This window comes from Aotus nancymaae, unplaced genomic scaffold (genome assembly GCF_030222135.1).
Source record: "Aotus nancymaae isolate 86718 unplaced genomic scaffold, 86718_ANA_hifiasm-v0.15.2.pri h1tg000004l, whole genome shotgun sequence".
NCBI lineage: Eukaryota > Metazoa > Chordata > Mammalia > Primates > Aotidae > Aotus > Aotus nancymaae.
In genome coordinates, this window is record NW_026988415.1 from 65,970,305 (window position 1) to 65,987,210 (window position 16,906).

Sequence of the window (16,906 nt, forward strand, 5' to 3'; positions counted from 1 at the left end):
CAACCCCTGGCAGCCAATAATCTGTTCTCTGTACCAATGAGTTTGCCTTTTCCAGAATGTCATATATCACATAAATTGAATCACACAGCATTTCTCAGTGTACTTTTATTGTGCATTTTCTTTCTTTCTCTCTCTCTTTCTCGAGACGGAGTTTTGCTCTTGTTGCCCAGGCTAGAGTGTAATGACACAATTTCGCCTCACTGCAACTTCCGCCTCCAGGGTTCAAGCGATTCTCCTGCCTCAGCCTCCCAAGTAGCTGGGATTACAGGCCTGAGCCACCACACCTGGCTAATTTTTGTATTTTTTGTAGAGACGGGGTTTGGCCATGTTGGTCAGGCTGGTCTTGAACTCCTGACCTCAGGTGATCCACCCACCCACCCACCTTAACCTCTCAAAGTGCTGGGATTACAGGCATGAGCCACCGCGTCCCGCCTGCATTTTCTTAATATGTTTCCATAAATGATTTAAATATTTTCGTATCTCTATTTTACATCTCTTCACTTCCGAACCAGCTATTTTTCTTTCCATCCCATCTCCTTGTCTCTCCAACATACTGAAATTATTTTCCGGTGCTTTTTTTTTTTTCCAGTAGGGCCTAAAATAATAGTCATAAAATATTTTCCACACCATCAAAATAAATCCAAATTGTAGGCAAATTGATTTTATCTTGTTGTTTTTCTTCTTGAGAAATTATTCTCTAGTTCAAAATTATCCCAGTTTAACAACCCACTAAGGTAAAACACAATGGTCCAAATAAATGGAAGCTTCTTCATCTATGTAGGATTTCCACTATTTTTAGATGAGAGAATTGGATATTTAATGAAAACTAAGTATCACAAAAACTTTAAAAAGAGGGAAAGTGCTTCTTTACAACCTTACTTTTGCACCCATCCTCCAAACAAAATAATAAATAAAAAGAAGGCATTTGCTGTCTATCACCAGCAATTCAAGTCTTTGTTGGTGCTTTAAATAGTAAGTCAAGGAGTTTAACTGGAAGAAAAAAAAAGCCGGCAGGGCGCAGTGGCTCACGCCTGTAATCCCAACACTTTGGGAGGCTGAGGTGGGCGGATCACCCGAGGTCAGGAGTTCGAGACCAGCCTGCCCACCATGACGAAACTCCGTCTCTACTAAAAATACAAAAAATTAGCCGGCGTGGTGGCTGGCGCCTGTAATCCCAACTCCTCAGAAGGCTAAGGCAGGAGAATCGCTTGAAACCGGGAGGCGGAGGTTGCAGTGAGTCGAGATCGCGTTAATGCATTCCAGCCTGGGCAACAAGAGCGAATTTCCGTCTCAAAAAAAAAAAGCCATAAACAATTTCTAAAAATAATCTTTGATGTCCTTTTTTCAGTGCTCCTGGCAGTTTCTAGGACACAATAGGTATTCAACAAGCTCTTGTTCATGTTTACCTTTAAAAATCTCCCTCCGTTATATTAAGTATATTTTTCCTTTCCTACTTTTATTTTTTCATTTTGAAGTACGCTGGAGGCAAGATGATGGACTAGATAGCTCTTATTCCTCACAAGGCTAGGTCCCATTTTTCTAGAATATTACATGAAAGAGGCGAATTTCAAGGACTTCTAAATGAGTCTTTGCGTGAAAGATTCCGTTCTAGCAACTTCAAGCCATTTTGGATTCTGAAAACACCGCAACATTTCACAACTGCGCATGCGTGTTTGGAAAGCGGCCGAGCGCTTGATGCTTACGTATCGAGAAAGGGGCGGGTCATTATCTTCAGCGGACCACTGAAAAACCTCCAGATTATCCTTTTTCTATTGGCTGACGGGGGCCAATTAGAAATGAACCTTCTTTTAGCGGGCGTGTAGCGCTAGCGCACTGTGACGTAATGTGTGTGGGCCGCCCGGCAGGACTGAGCTGGACCAATGAGGAAAGGCAAGGGGCCGATTTGCCTGTTCTCACGCCCTACCCTCAGACCCAGCCAGAGCAAAGTTTCGCTTATAGAAGGGAGAGGAGCGAACATGGCAGCGCGTTGGTCGTTTTGGTATGTTTCTGCGACAATGGCAGTGGCGCTGTTCATAGTTTACGACGTTCCCTCGGCCTCTGCCCAAAGAAAGAAGGAGGTGAGGACGCGGTTTCCAGCAACACGGGCTTTTCCGAATGACTGGGGCTTGAGAGTCTGTTCGCCTCTTCCCACCCCCTTTCCCTGCCGCTTCTTTGCCTTTGGTGGCTTCAGTTCCGCGGTTTTCGGAGTTGGAATTCGTGAGAGAAGGAACTGTAACTCTTCGTGTTCCGGAGATGTAGAGTCTGAGAGTGGGGTGGAGTAGGTGACAGCTTGGCTTCTATAGGCTTGTGAACGTGCATAGCTATGAGTTTTGACACTTTTGAGTGTGGGCCCCATCAGGTGTTGGGGGTGAGGAGTTCGACTTTACCTCCCGGGAGTAGACTGAGAGTCTTTCTACTGTTGGCAGATGTAACTCCCTGAATGATGTACAAGAGTTCTCTCTTTAGCATTTTCATTTCAGGAGTGAGACCGAAGAGTGAAATTATGCCAAGAGTACAGTTGTTTCAAAGCAATTTACCAAATTGAAAGCTCCTAACCATTTTTAATCATTCCATAAATATAAGCATGCTAGGCAATGTCTAGGTGCTTGGTATACATAAATGAACAAAACTAAGATCTTATGGAATTTATAGGCTTTGGGAAGTGGAGGAGATACAATATTCTCTTCTCACCATTAAGCAATCCAAGTAGAGGAAGTTTAACATTGTGTTTTCAGCCGGGCGCGATGGCTCACGCCTGTAATCCTAGCACTTTGGGAGGCCGAGTCGGGTGGATCACGAGGTCAAGAGATCGAGACCATCCTAGACAACATGGTGAAACCCCATCTCTACTAAAAATTCAAAAAATTAGCTGGGCATGGTGGCGCGTGCCTGTAATCCCAGCTACTCAGGAGGCTGAGGCAGGAGAATTGCCTGAGCCCAGGAGGCGGAGGTTGCAGTGAGCCGAGATCGCGCCATTGCACTCCAGCCTGGGTAACAAGAGCGAAACTCCGTCTCAAAAAAAAAAAAAAGAAAAAAAAAATTGTGTTTTCAAACCTTTGTGATTTGGAGTCATATATTCCTACAACTTTAAGACTACTAGCAATTATTTATACCCTCTAATTTTATAGATAAGAAAAATAGAGTCTTAAATTTAGAAAATTAACAAGGACTTAAACCCCACGTCAATCATTCTAATGCTATTTCCTGTACATTCTGTGCATCCTCTAATACAGAAAAACTGTACACATACTTTACAAATACCAGTTAAGCACTTCAGACACTTGTCTACTTGAGCTGAATTAAGGAAGAAAGAAGTTATCTTCTCTATGTTCCTAAGTATTTGAACTATTCCATAAGAAGAAAAACTAAGCTAGGAAATTAAACATAACTGTGAGTTACTTATTAGATTGGCAAATAGTACAATAAAAATATACAGTTATCAAAAGTACCGTGAAGTGAGCAGGCTCAGACACTGAAACTAGAAATTGATGTCCTTCTTTGGGAGGATTCTAAGCTGTTGTTATGTGGAAAACAAGATGCAGAGCAATACATAATTTTATGTCTTAGAAGTTTTTTATGTTAAAAACAACAGCATCCCTTATACATAAGTATATGTGTATGTAAGGATACATGACAATCCCTTAACAGTGGCTATCTCTGGGCAGTTGGGATTCTCGATGAGGGGAACGTTTTCACATTTCACCTTATATGCTAGTATTGCTGGTAATACCTGCATTTCTACAATGACTGCTTTTTTTTTTTTTTTTTTTTTTTTAAGACAGGGTCTTGCTGTGTTCCCCAGGCTGGAGTTCAGTGGCAGGATCATGGCTCACTGCAGCCTCGACTTCCTGGGCTCTAGTGATCCTCCCACCTCCACCTCCACCTCCCGAATATCTGGGACTACAGGCATATGCCATAACATCCCCAGCTACTTTTTAATTTTTTTGTAGAGACGGAGTCTCTGTGTATTGCCAGGCTAGTCTCGAACTCCTGGGCTCAAGTGATGCTTCTGCCTTGGCCTCCCAAAGTGTTGGGATTATGGGTGCGAGCCACTGTGCCTACTCCACTTACTCTTTTTAATTAAAAAGTGAAGGCTTTCGGCTGGACGTGGTGGCTCATGCCTGTAATCCCAGCACTTTGAGAGGCCGAGGTGGGCGGATTACAAGGTAAGGAGATCGAGACCAGCCTGGTCAACGTGGTGAAACCCCATCCGTTTCTACTAAAGATACAAAACATTAGCCAGGCATGGTGGCGCGCACCTCTAATCCCAGCTACTCTGGAGCCTCAAGCAGGAGAATGCTTGAACCTGGGAGGTGGAGGTTGCAGTGAGCCGAGATCGTATCATTGCACTCCATCCTGGGCAACAGGGCAAGACTCTTGTCTCAACAACAACAAAAAAAAGAAAAGTGAAGGCTTTTTAAAACTTAGCATTTCTATTAGTGAAATTATATTTATTCATTGACTCTCTCACTGAACTGGAAGCAGAAGGGCCTAGCCAAAAAAAAATTAATTTTTTTTAAAGAAATCAGCACTGAGTTGTATACTTTAAAATAGTCAATATGGTGAATTTTATGTTATGTAAGTTTTATGTTAAGGCAATAAGTTACATGCCTTCCTTGATCGTTCTGTACTCTTTTGGAAGTGCATTAACCCTTTTCATGCATGTATAGGACTTAAGTGAGAATATCTTCCTTCTCTCTTACCCCACCCTTTCATTCACCTGAAGATTCTTACTCTTCAGATCTTACCTCAAACTGTATCTTCTTTCTTCCTCGGCTAAAATTTTCTTGGTGCCTCCATGTGAATTGAAATGAATTCAGCACATCATATTGTCATTGTAGGTATGTATGTATTTATTTTGAGACAGGGCCTGTTGCACAGGCTGCATGCTGTGCAGTGGCACTATAATGACTCACTGCAGCCTCGACTTGCTGGGGTCATGTGATCCTCCCACCTTGGCATCCCAAAATGCTAAGATTACAGGAGTGAGCCTGTGTGCCTGACATGTATTGTCCTTGTTTATAGGCCAGTCTTTGCCATAACACTGTAAGCATCTTGAATGCAGAAACTTCTTAATTTTTCTTTCCATCACAGCCAGCATTGTCTGTCAAAATGTCCTCAACAAACATTGAATTAACTATATACTTACATAAAATCAGGAATCTGTTCTTTCTTTTAAAAAAAAATATATATATATGTATTTAAAAAAATGTTTTTGAAACAGGGTCTCACTCTGTTGCCAAGGCTGGAGTGTAGTGACACAATCATGGCTCAGTACAGCCTTATGACCTTCCCGGGCTCAGGTGATCCTCCTACCTAAGCCTCCCCAACTGGGACTACAGGCATGTGTCACCGTGCCTAATAAATTTTTGCATATTTTATAGAGATGGGGTTTCGCCATGTTGCCCAGGCTGGTCTTGAACTCCTGGGTTCAAGTGATCTACACACCTCAGCCTCCCAAAGTGCTGGGATTACAGGCATGAGCCACTGTGTTCAGCCAGGAATCTGTTCGTTCAGTTGTAGGTTTTCTTAGATTTCACAATGTAAAATTGGATTTTTCTTATCAGTAAGCATGGAATTTATATAGGTTGCTAAAGATGTTTTAGTTTTTTACTCCTTCTCTCTCTCAGAATGGTTTAGGCTGTTTTTAAAAAGATTACTGTGATACTCCTTAGACACAGTTTCAAAATAGGGTGTTCTGTTGCAGAACATTTTTTTTGTCAGTTTTTGAAAACATTATTTTAAAAAATTCCACATCTATCTACTATAGTAAATTTGACTTTATGTAATAGGGTAATGTCTGATCTTAAAATCTATTTTTTTTTGCTGGGTGCAGTGTCTCATGCCTGTAATCCCAGCATTTTGGGAGGCTGAGGCAGGTGGATCACTTGAGGTCAGGAGTTCAAGACCAGGCTTGTCAAGATGGTGAAACCCTGTCTCTACTAAAAATACAAAAAAATGAGCTGGCCATGGTTGGGCATGCCTGTGGTCCCAGCTACTCAGGAGGCTGATGCATGAGAATCACTTGAACGATAGAGCGAGATTCTGTCTCAAAAAAAAAAAAAACTATTTTTTTTTTTTTAAACGGGGTTTCACCATGTTGGTCAGGCTGGTGTTGAACTCCCGACCTCAGGTGATCCGCCTGCCTTGGCCTCCAAAGTGCTTAGATTTCAGGCATGAGCCAACACGCCCGGCCAAAAAATCTATGCTTTTTAAAAGATACCTCCCCTAAATGAATATGATTAAAAATCACTCAAGTTCCTCATAGTTGTCTATTGGTAAATGGAATGCTGCCCTGCTTATTCTTTATACCTTTAACAATGTTTTCATTGGAACGTGGACTTATTCTCCTTTTTAAATTTTTAAAAATGTTTTGTAGAGACACAATCTCACTATGTTGACCACTCTGGTCATATGTTTCAAACTCCTGGCCTCCAGCAGCCCTCCTGCTTTGGCCTCCTAAAGTGCCAGAATTATAGATGTGAGCCACTGAGCCCAGCAATTTATTCACTGATATTTATCAAATGCCTTCTACATGCCAGGCACCATAGTTAACACTCATTATCTATAATCCACACATTAACATTGCAGAGTAAGTATTAACCCCCTTTGAAAGACAAAGGGACTGGCCAGACATGGTGGCTCATGCCTATAATCCAAGAACTTTGGAAGACTGAGGTGGGAGGATTGTTTGAGGCCAAGAGTTTGAGAGCAGCCTGAGCAATATAGCCAGACTCGTGTCTACTCACCCTATATGTGTATATATATACACATACACCCATACACACACACATACAGTTATATTAAATATGTACTATACATACATATGTATACATTTTTTACATATATATGTAGAAGAAAGATGAAGAAACTGACAGTAAGCAAGAGGGAGGTTGAGGGCTTGCTCAGAGAAGCACAGCTCTAAGAAACTGAGCTGGGATCCCACACTGGTTTGTCTAGTTCCAAAGCTTGTGTTTTCTTCTAGGCAACAAAGGCTTGTTTTTGCAGTGACTGGTTTTATTTATTTATTTATTGAGACGGAGGCTCACTGTGTCACCCAGGCTGGAGTGCCGGTGGCATGATCTCGGCTCACTGCAACCTCTGCCTCTCGGGTTCAAGCGATTCTCCTGCCTCGGCCTCCTGAGTAGCTGGGATTACAGGCAAGCACCACCATGCCTGGCTAATTTTTATATTTTTAGTAGAGATGGGGGTTTCACCATGTTGGTCAGGCTGGTCTCGAACTCCTGACCTTGTGATCTGTCCACCTCGACCTCTCAAAGTGCTCAGATTACAGACGTGAGCCACCGCATGCGGTGACTGGTTTTATTTTTATGGTGAATCCTTTCCCTCTGTTGTGGAAGGGAAGTTGTTCTTCCTCGTATCTGGTGTTATCTTAGAGAGGCAGCATGATAAAAATGAAAGATCGTGGTCTTTGATAAAATTATTCATATTCTTTTACTTCTGGGAATCTAATAATAGAGAAATAATATGAAATATGAAAAGTGATCGACACACAATGCATACCAAACCATAATAGAAAATGATCATCATAACGCTAGGATGGCAGATAGGTCTCCCTCCTTAGTTTTCCAAAAAAGTCTTTTAAAGACGATATGCTTTAATCCACCCCCAATGATCTTTAACAAGTTATTCTGAGTCTCATTTTCCTCATCACAATGGAAAAAATACTGATTTGTTTGGCTGTTGTGATAATTAAATGAGATGAGGGCTGTAAAGTGCCTAATGCCGTACCTGGCATATAGAAGACGTTAGGTAAATGTTAAAAAAAAAAACTGCTCGGCCGGGCGCGGTGGCTCAAGCCTGTAATCCCAGCACTTTGGGAGGCCGAGGCGGGTGGATCACGAGGTCAAGAGATCGAGACCATCCTGGTCAACATAGTGAAACCCCGTCTCTACTAATACAAAAAAATTAGCTGGGCATGGTGGCACGTGCCTGTAATCCCAGCTACTCAGGAGGCTGAGGCAGGAGAATTGCCTGAACCCAGGAGGCGGAGGTTGCGGTGAGCCGAGATCGCGCCATTGCACTCCAGCCTGGGTAACGAGCGAAACTCCGTCTCAAAAAAAAAAAAAAAAAAAAAAAAACTGCTTTTAGAACTGACATGTGAAAGCGTCACATGTGCAAAAAACCCTGCAGTTCTCTAGAAAATATCTGATTACAGAGAAATAGGCTTAGTAGCAGTTTGAAAACAAATAAATGGAGACACCACCAAAAAATTAAAAACTAAGGAAAGGAGACAATGATAGGTTTTGGCCCTATCCAGGAAGTCGGTGGACTGATAATGGAGCAGATGGCATTTAAGGATTAAAAATGCTTACTTCTCTGTTGACTGTCTTCTTCAGTAATTGTCTGCCAGTTATATTTCCAAAAATGTTCCAGATCTCTTAAGGAGGGAGTTGGAAATGTATACCTTAACTAAGAATTCGTTTCATTTAACTAACAGCTGAAGACTGGTAGATGATTAGAAAAGCTGAAAGTATGAAGAATTTTTATGAATAAACCCTAATGGTTAGAACAAAGACGCAGATAAGTTTTGGGAGTACTATTCAGCCATAAAAAAGAATGAGATCCTGTCATTTGCAACATGAATGGAACTGGAGGTTGTTACGCTAAGTGAAGTAAGCCAAGCACAGAAAGACAAACATTACTTGTTCTCACTTATTTGTGGGAGCTAAAAATCAAAACACTTGAACTCATGGAGATAGAAAGTAGAATGATGACTACCAGAAGCTCAGGGTGGTGAGGGGAGGTGGGGATTCTTTATGAGTACAAAAAAAAAAAATAGAATGAATAAGACTTACTATTGATAGCACAACAGAATGACTATAGTCAATAATAATTAATCGTAGATTTTAAAAAATTAAGAGTATAAATTGGAGTGTTTGTAATATAAAGCATAAATCCTTGAGATGGATATTTCGTTTTACATGATATGATGAGTACACATTTTGTGCTTGTATCACAACATCTCATGTGCTTCATGAATATATACACCTACTATGTACCCACAAAAATTTAAATTTAAAAAAGAATGAGGCCAGGTGCAGTGGCTCACATCCGTAATCCTAGCACTTTGGGAGGCCGAAGTGGGTGGATTGCTTGAGCCTAGGAGTTTGAGACAGCCTGGGCAACATGGCAAAACCTTGTCACTACCAAAAAAAAAATATTAGCTGAACATGGTGATGTGTGCCTGTAGTCCCAGCTACTAGGGAGGCTGAGATGGGAGGATCACGTGAGCCTGGGAGTTCCAGGCTGCAGTGATCCAAGATGTGCCACTGTACTGGGTGACAGAGCCAGACCCTGTCCCAAAATAATAATAATAACATAGTAGTATATTTTAAAATAATTAAAAGTATTATTGGATGGTTTGTAACACAAAGGATAAATTCTTGAGGGCATGGACACCCCATTTACCATGATGTGATTATTACACAATGAATGCCTATATCAAAGTATCTCATGTACCCCATAAATATATACATCTACTACGTACCCACAAAATTTTTTTAAGAAATACACTTTTGGGGAAAGGTGCATTTTAGAGGAATTCAGACTGGTAATACTTAGCTTTCTTGCTTCTGAAATTCAAAAGAAATTTGAATGGCTGACAGGATCAGATTTTAGCTTTAAATCGTAATTAATAGATCCTATATTCCATTTTTGATGAGTGATACTCTGTGACAATAGGAAAATTTGTGGTTATTAAAGCTTCAGCTACTTTGGTAGAGCTAATCAAGTTAAATATTATGCAAACAGGTAAGATGAAATTAAACTGATGTCTCACTGCTCTTTCTTGGGCCTCTGAATCTAACACTTGATTATTACAAATAGGATTAAAGACATTGACTTCTAGTGGTGAGGTGATTTTTTTAGACATATTAAAATGTTTCAAGAGAAGAGAAAGACTTTAAACATACTTTGTTGGTAAGTATTTCAGTTGGGAGTATTATTGCTATTTTTGTTTTATTTGAATGGTAGAAAATAGACTAATGTATGCCAAGGAGAAGGAGAGAAATAAATTGATTGTGAATATCTTATAAATCTAATGTGTTTTTTCATAGTAATCCTGTAATTTGTTTTATAAAAAATATATCCAATACAAGGCTGGGCGCGGTGGCTAACGCCTGTAATCCCAACACTTTGGGAGGCTGAGGTGGGTGGATCACGAAGTCAGGAGTTCACGACCAGCCTGGCCAAGATGGTGAAACCCCATCTCTACTAAAAATACAAAATTATCCAGGCTTGGTGGCAGGTGCCTGTAACTCCAGCTACTCGGGAGGCTGAGGCAGAGCATTGCTTGAACCTGGGAGGCGAATGTTGCAGTGAGCTGAGATTATGCCGTTGCACTCAAGCTTGGGCAACAGAGCAAGACTCCATCTCAAAACAAAAAAAATCTCTCTTTATATATACACATATGTATATCTATCACTAAATCTTTCATATATATCCAATACAAATTAAAAGCTTTAGATCGGTATATTTTCTTGAATGTTTAAAAACTGTTAGTGGAGGCCAGGCACAGTGGCTCACGCCTGTAATCATAGCACTCTGGGAGGCTTAGTTGGGCGGAACACCTGAGGTCAAGAGTTCAAGACCAGCTTGGCCAACATGGTGAAATCCTGTCTCTACTAAAAACACAAAAATAAGCCGGGTGTGGTGGTGTGCGTCCACAGTCCCAGCTACCTGGGAGGCTGAGGCACGAGAATCGCTTGAACCCAGGAGGTAGAGGTTGCAGTAAGTCATGATCGTGCCACTGCACTCCAGCCTGGGTGACAGGGCTAGACTCCATCTCAAAAAACTATTAGGGGAAAAAGTATTTTCATTAAGAGTTATTTACAAATTAATTGCTTTTTTGGAGTTGCTGAGTAGTTCACTTAATAAACTTCTTATCTTTACATGTTATAGTCTTTGGAAGATGTGTTTCTTCCTAATAATTTTCAAGTATTCATAGAATGACCTGAAGGACACAGATGAAATTTTTAACTTTTCCATTTGAAGGCTGTGACTTTGGAAGATAAAAGGAGTATCTGGAAAATGAATAGTGGGATTTAGTGTAGTGGCAATAGAGGAACAAAATTTTTATTTCTGAACCATGCCTTTCCATACCCAAATAATGGACTCTTGACAAAGAACAAGAGGCACCCCTAGGAAAATGCTTTTTTACAAGACAGAGTTTTGCTCTGTCACCCAGGCTAGAGTGCAGTGTCGCTGTCTCGGCTCACTCCTACCTCCACCTCCAGTGTTCAAGCGATTCTCTCGCCTCAGCCTCCTGAGTAGCTGGGATTACAGGCACCAGCATGCCCAGCTAATTTTTGTATTTTTGTAGAGATGGGGTTTCACCATGTTGGCCAGGCTGGTCTTGAACTCTTGACCTCAGGTGATCCACCTGCCTCGGCCTCCCAAAGTGCTGGGATTACAGGCATGAACCACCATGCCCGGCAGAAAAAGCTTCTTTAGGGATAGAGATTTACCATGATCAAGAAACCTTTCAATTCAAATTTGAAGAAATTCCTGGCCACACACAGTGGCTCATGCCTGTAATCCCAACACTTTGGGAAGGCCAAAGTGGGAGAATTGCTTGAGCCCAGGAGTTTAAGACCAGCCTGGGCTACATAGCAAGACCCTGTCTCTGCAAAAAAATTAAAGAAAATAACCAAGCATGGTAGCATGTACCTGTGGTCCTAGCTACTCAGGAGGCTGAGGCAGGAGGATCATTTGAGCCCAGGAGTTTGAGGCTGCAGTGAGGTAACAGTCATACCACTGTACTCCAGCCTGGGTGAAAGAATGAGACCCTGTCTCTACATTGAAACAAGAGAGAGAGGAAACAAGAAATTCCTTTATAAATCTATTAACTAGAGAAGACAAAATAGAGGACCAGTGAAGGAAGTGTCTAAGAAGTATTAAGACATTATATTTAAGTAGAATATCACATTCTTCAACTGTTCCAGGAGGATCAGGGGATGGTTTATTATTAGAAATGATATATTTTGGCCAGGTGCAGTGGCTCACGCCTGTAATCCCTGCACTTTGGGAGGCCCGAGGCAGGTGGATCACCTGAGGTCAGGAGTTTGAGACCAGCCTGTCCAAAATGATGAAACCCTGTCTCTACTAAAATACAAAAATTAGCTGGGCATGGTGGCACGTGCCTGTAATCCCAGCTACTCAGGAGGCTGAGATAGGAGCATCAGTTGAACCCGGGAGGCAGAGGTTGCAGTGAGCCGAGATCGCACCACTGTGCTCCAGCCTGGACAACAAGAGAAAAACTCTATCTCAAAAAAAAAAAAAAAGAAAAAGGAAAGAAAAGAAATGGCATTTTTTTTCCTGTTCTTCATCATTTGATCCACTTGATGTTTATTTGATTTTCCTTTGCTATCCATAGAAATTTATATAACATATAGTCCTATCCCATGTGAATCAGATTGTAGAACTGTCATTCTCAAACTTCAGTGTATATAATGTGTATGTGTTAAAATTCAGTATTCTTGGAACCTACCCTAGACCTACTGAATCAAATGTGTTGGGGGGATAAAAACTAGAAATATGCATTTTTTTAAAGATGGAGTCTAACTATATTGCTCAGGCTAGAGTGCAGTGGCTATCACCAGGTGCAATCGTAGTGCACTACAACCTCAAATTCCTGCGCTCAAATGATGCTTCTACCTCAGCCTCCTGAGTAGGCGGAATTACAGGCCCACACCACTATGCCTGGCCGGAAGTCTGCATGGTTTTTTTTTTTTAGTTTTATAAAATAGAAACAGAGTCTCACTGTGTTGCCCAGGCTGGTCTTGAACTCCTGGGCTCAAACGGCCTCCCAAAGTGCTGGGATTACAGGAGTGAGCCACCATGCCCAGCCAAAGTCTGCATTTTTTTTTTTTTTTTTTTTTTTTTGGAGACGGAGTTTCGCTCTTGTTACCCAGGCTGGAGTGCAATGGCGCGATCTTGGCTCACTGCGACCTCCGCCTCCTGGGTTCAGGCAATTCTCCTGCCTCAGCCTCCTGAGTAGCTGGGATTACAGGCACGCACCACCATGCCCAGCTAATTTTTTTTTGTATTTTTAGTAGAGACGGGGTTTCACTATGTTGACCAGGGTGGTCTTGATCTCTTGACCTCGTGATCCACCCGCCTCGGCCTCCCAAAGTGCTGGAATTACAGGCGTGAGCCACCGCGCCAGGCCTGAATTTTTTTTTTTTTAAAGGAACGGGGTCTCGCTATATTGTCCAGGCAAGTCTCGAACTCCTGGACTCAAGCTATCCTCCCACCTCTGCCTCCCTAAGAGCTGGGATTACAGGCGTGAGCCACAGCACCCTGCAAAAAGTCTGCATTTTTAACAAGCTCCTTTATACCAACCACACTTTGAGAAACACAGGTTTAAAAAGTTTATTATCTATTATGATAAAGGCTTGCTCTAGGAAGTTTTGGTTTACTTTCTTTATCACTAAATCTTTCTCTTATGTTGTATTCTGATCAGTAATGATTTTTTAAGATTTTTGAATACATAAAAATAAGATTATAAAAATGTAAATTATTTTCAGTTCAAAACAGTTGTTTTTGAGCTAGGCATGGTGGTTTGAGCCTGTAATTCCAGCCACTCAAGAGGATGAGGTAGGAGGATCTATTGGGGCCAGGAGTTCAAGACCAGCCTGAGCAACGTAGCAAAACCCCATCTCTAAAATTAGAGTTTTTAAAAATTAGCTAGGCATGGTGGTGCATACGTGTAGTCCCAGTTATTTGGGAGGCTGAGATGGGAGGATCACTTAACCCCAGGATTTTGAGGTTTCAGTGAGCTATGATTACACCACTGTACTCCAGTTTGGTTGACAAAGTGAGACCCTGTCTCCCTCTTTTTTTTAAGAACAATATTGTGGGAGTGGGGTGATTTTGGTCCCCAGGAGATATTTGGCAATGTCTGGAGATATCTGTGGTTGTTGCAGCTGGGAGAGGAGGGTGCTACTGGCATCCAGTGAGTAGAAGCCAGTGATGCTGCTCAACATCCTACAGTGCACAGACAGGATCACTCCTCACAACAATTATTTGGCCCAAGATGTCAGTAGTGTTGCTGTTGACAAACCCTGGTTTAGAATGATCATGGCCTGTTTGAATTTCTACCTTAGTATTTTACTAACTGTGGCATTTTGGGCAAGTTATTTAACCTCTCCAATCTTGTTTTCTCAACAGATAAGTGAATGTAAAAAGAGTACTTTTAAAAGTGTTTTTTAAATTTTTATTTTTTATTTTTATTTTTTGTATTTTAAAGTTTTTTAAAAATTGAACTAAATTATATACTCTGTAAAGCAAGAAGTAACTGCCTGACACATGCTAGACTTTCCAAATAGTAGCTGCTATTTTCTCCATAAAACCAATTCAAGAGAGGCTTGCTTTAGGATATCTTAAAATATTAGGTCATTGTGAATTAGGATTATAATGTCTAATTATAATGTTTCAGGCTATGTTCATGTAATTTTATTGTTAAAGTTTTTTTGTTTCTTGAGACAGAGTCTCACTCAGTCACCCAGGCTGGAGTGCTGTGGTGCGATCTCGGCTCACTGCAACTTCCACCTCCCGGGTTCAAGTGATTCTCGTGTCTCAGCCTCCCGAGTAGCTAGGACTACAGGCACGTGCCACCACACCCAACTAATTTTTGTATTGTTAGTAGAGACAGGGTTTCACCATGTTGGCTAGGTTGTTCTCGAACTCCTGACCTCAAGTTACCTGCCTGCCTTGACCTCCCAAAGTGATGGGATTACAAGCATGAGCCACTGTGCCCAGCCAGCAAAAGTTTAAAACTAATTCGTTTGTTGTCATCTGTCTTCGGTTCATTAATGAACCCAGTGGGGGCAAGGTGGCTTATGCCTGTAATCCCAGCACTTTGGGAGGCCAAGGATCCTTTGAGCTCAGGAGTTCAAGACCAGCCTGGGCAACATGGTGAAACCCCATCTCTATAAAAATTAGTCAGGCATGGCAGTGCACACCTGTAGTCCCAGCTACTCGGGGAAACTGATGTGGGAGAATCACGTGAGCCTGGGAGTTTGAGGATGCAGTTAGCCGAGATCACACCACTGTACTCCAGCCTGGGCAACAGAGTGAGACCCTGTCACACACACAAAAAGAAACAAACAAAAAAATGAACTCAGAATATAATCTAATTGCCTCTGCATTAAGCAGTCTTTTGAAGTGATTTTGTTTTATAAGAGCCTGAGAAAAAACAATGTAATTCCTTTGAACTAATTTCTTCTACTTGATAATTATTGGGAGAAGAATAGCCAGAAGTCTGGTCTCTCCTGTCTGTTAATAAACAGGAAGAGGAATAATATATATATTAGAGACAGGGTATTGCTCTGTTGTCCATGCTAGAGTTCAGTGACGTGTGATCATAGCTCACTACAGCCTCTAACTCCTGGGCTCAAGTGATCCTCCTGCCTCAGCCTCCTGAGTATCTGGGATTGCAGGCACATGCCACCACACCCGACCAATTTTATAATTTAATGTAGTTACTGGGTCTCACTATGTTGGCTAGGCTGGTCTTGAACTCCAGGTCCTAAGCAGTCCTCACTCCTTGGCCTCCCAGAGTGCTGGTATTACAGGCTTAAGTCACTATGCATGGCCATAAATTTTTTATGTAGACCTGCTTGAAAAAGGTTATTCAATAATTCTTGTGTAAGAAAACTCCACATATTTATAACTAATTCAAAAGACATGTTTCTTCTGTTGGCATGATTACGTATCTATATGGTTGAATAGAGATAGGAATATGTAAAACTATGTAAATACCTGTTACTGCTTCACACTTGTTTTTCTCAGCCCATAAGAATATGTAGTCACCCTGAATAAAATAGCCAAATCATATTTATATTTGCCGGTAACGGTCAAATTTAATTTGAAAATATGGCAAAAGTAATGATTGCTTTAAAATATAGAATGTGTATTTTAAAATGTGAAACCATATTGTCTGTGCTGTGAGAATCATTAAAGCAGTATCAAGTAATAACAATTCATTTTGTTGGGAAAACTGAGTAAATTTGATCTATGCAGTCTTAATTTAAATCAAATATCCCCTACTCTTGACAATTACTGGTAACTAGTTCTACTGTTGAATTGATAAACTAGCAGTCTCCTGAGACTATCTTGATTACTACTTGCCTATTACCCTATCTTCCTCCTGGTTCACTCTCTCCCACAGCCTTTACCAACTACTTGTTTCATTGTTCCACAGTCTTGTTAATTATTTGTTATAACCAATCTTTCTTTTTTTTCTTTTCTTTTTTTTTTTTTTTTTTGAGATGGAGTCCTACTCTGTCGCCCAGGCTGGAGTGCAGCGGCGCCATCTTGACTCACTGCAATCTCTGCCTCCCAGATTCAAGTGATTCTAGTGCCTCTGCTTCCCAAGTAGCTGGGACTACAGGCACATGCTACCACACCTGGCTAACTTTTGTGTTTTTAGTGGAAATGGAGTTTTGCCATGTTATCCAGGCTGATCTTGAACTCCTGACCTCAAGTAATCCACCTGCTTCAGCCTCCCAAAGTGCTGGGATTACAGGTGAGAGCCACCACGCCTAGCCTGTTAAACCAATCTTTCAAGAGTGTATATATTTTTCTGTGGGTTTAGAGTGTGTTTGATTTCTCATCTGTGGCATATTCATTTTGTGGCCCTTACCAGAATTTTTTTGTATCTGTTACAAAACTAATTTTTATGTAGTCTTTTTTCCATCATTCTTAAGAGATATACTTGGGACATAAAAATGTGTTCAGTATTAGATGAATTTGGATATGCTTAAAGGCAAATCAGGCTGGGTATGGTGGCTCACACCTGTAATCCCAGCACTTTGGGAGGTCGAGGCAGGCAGATCATTTGAGGCCAGGAGTTTGTGACCAGACTGGCCAACATGGTGAA

General features: G+C 41.3%; 1 protein-coding gene across 1 annotated transcript in view; it reads left to right on the forward strand.

The window, feature by feature from the left end:
• The first annotated feature begins 1,817 nt into the window (after positions 1-1,817).
• MAGT1 (magnesium transporter 1) overlaps positions 1,818-16,906 on the forward strand; it is a 68,180-nt gene continuing 53,091 nt past the window's right edge. The window contains exon 1 of the mRNA XM_064362916.1: positions 1,818-2,078. Within this exon, the coding sequence (XP_064218986.1) occupies positions 1,881-2,078 (198 nt within the window). The 5' untranslated portion in view covers positions 1,818-1,880. The remainder of the gene's footprint in view (positions 2,079-16,906) is intronic.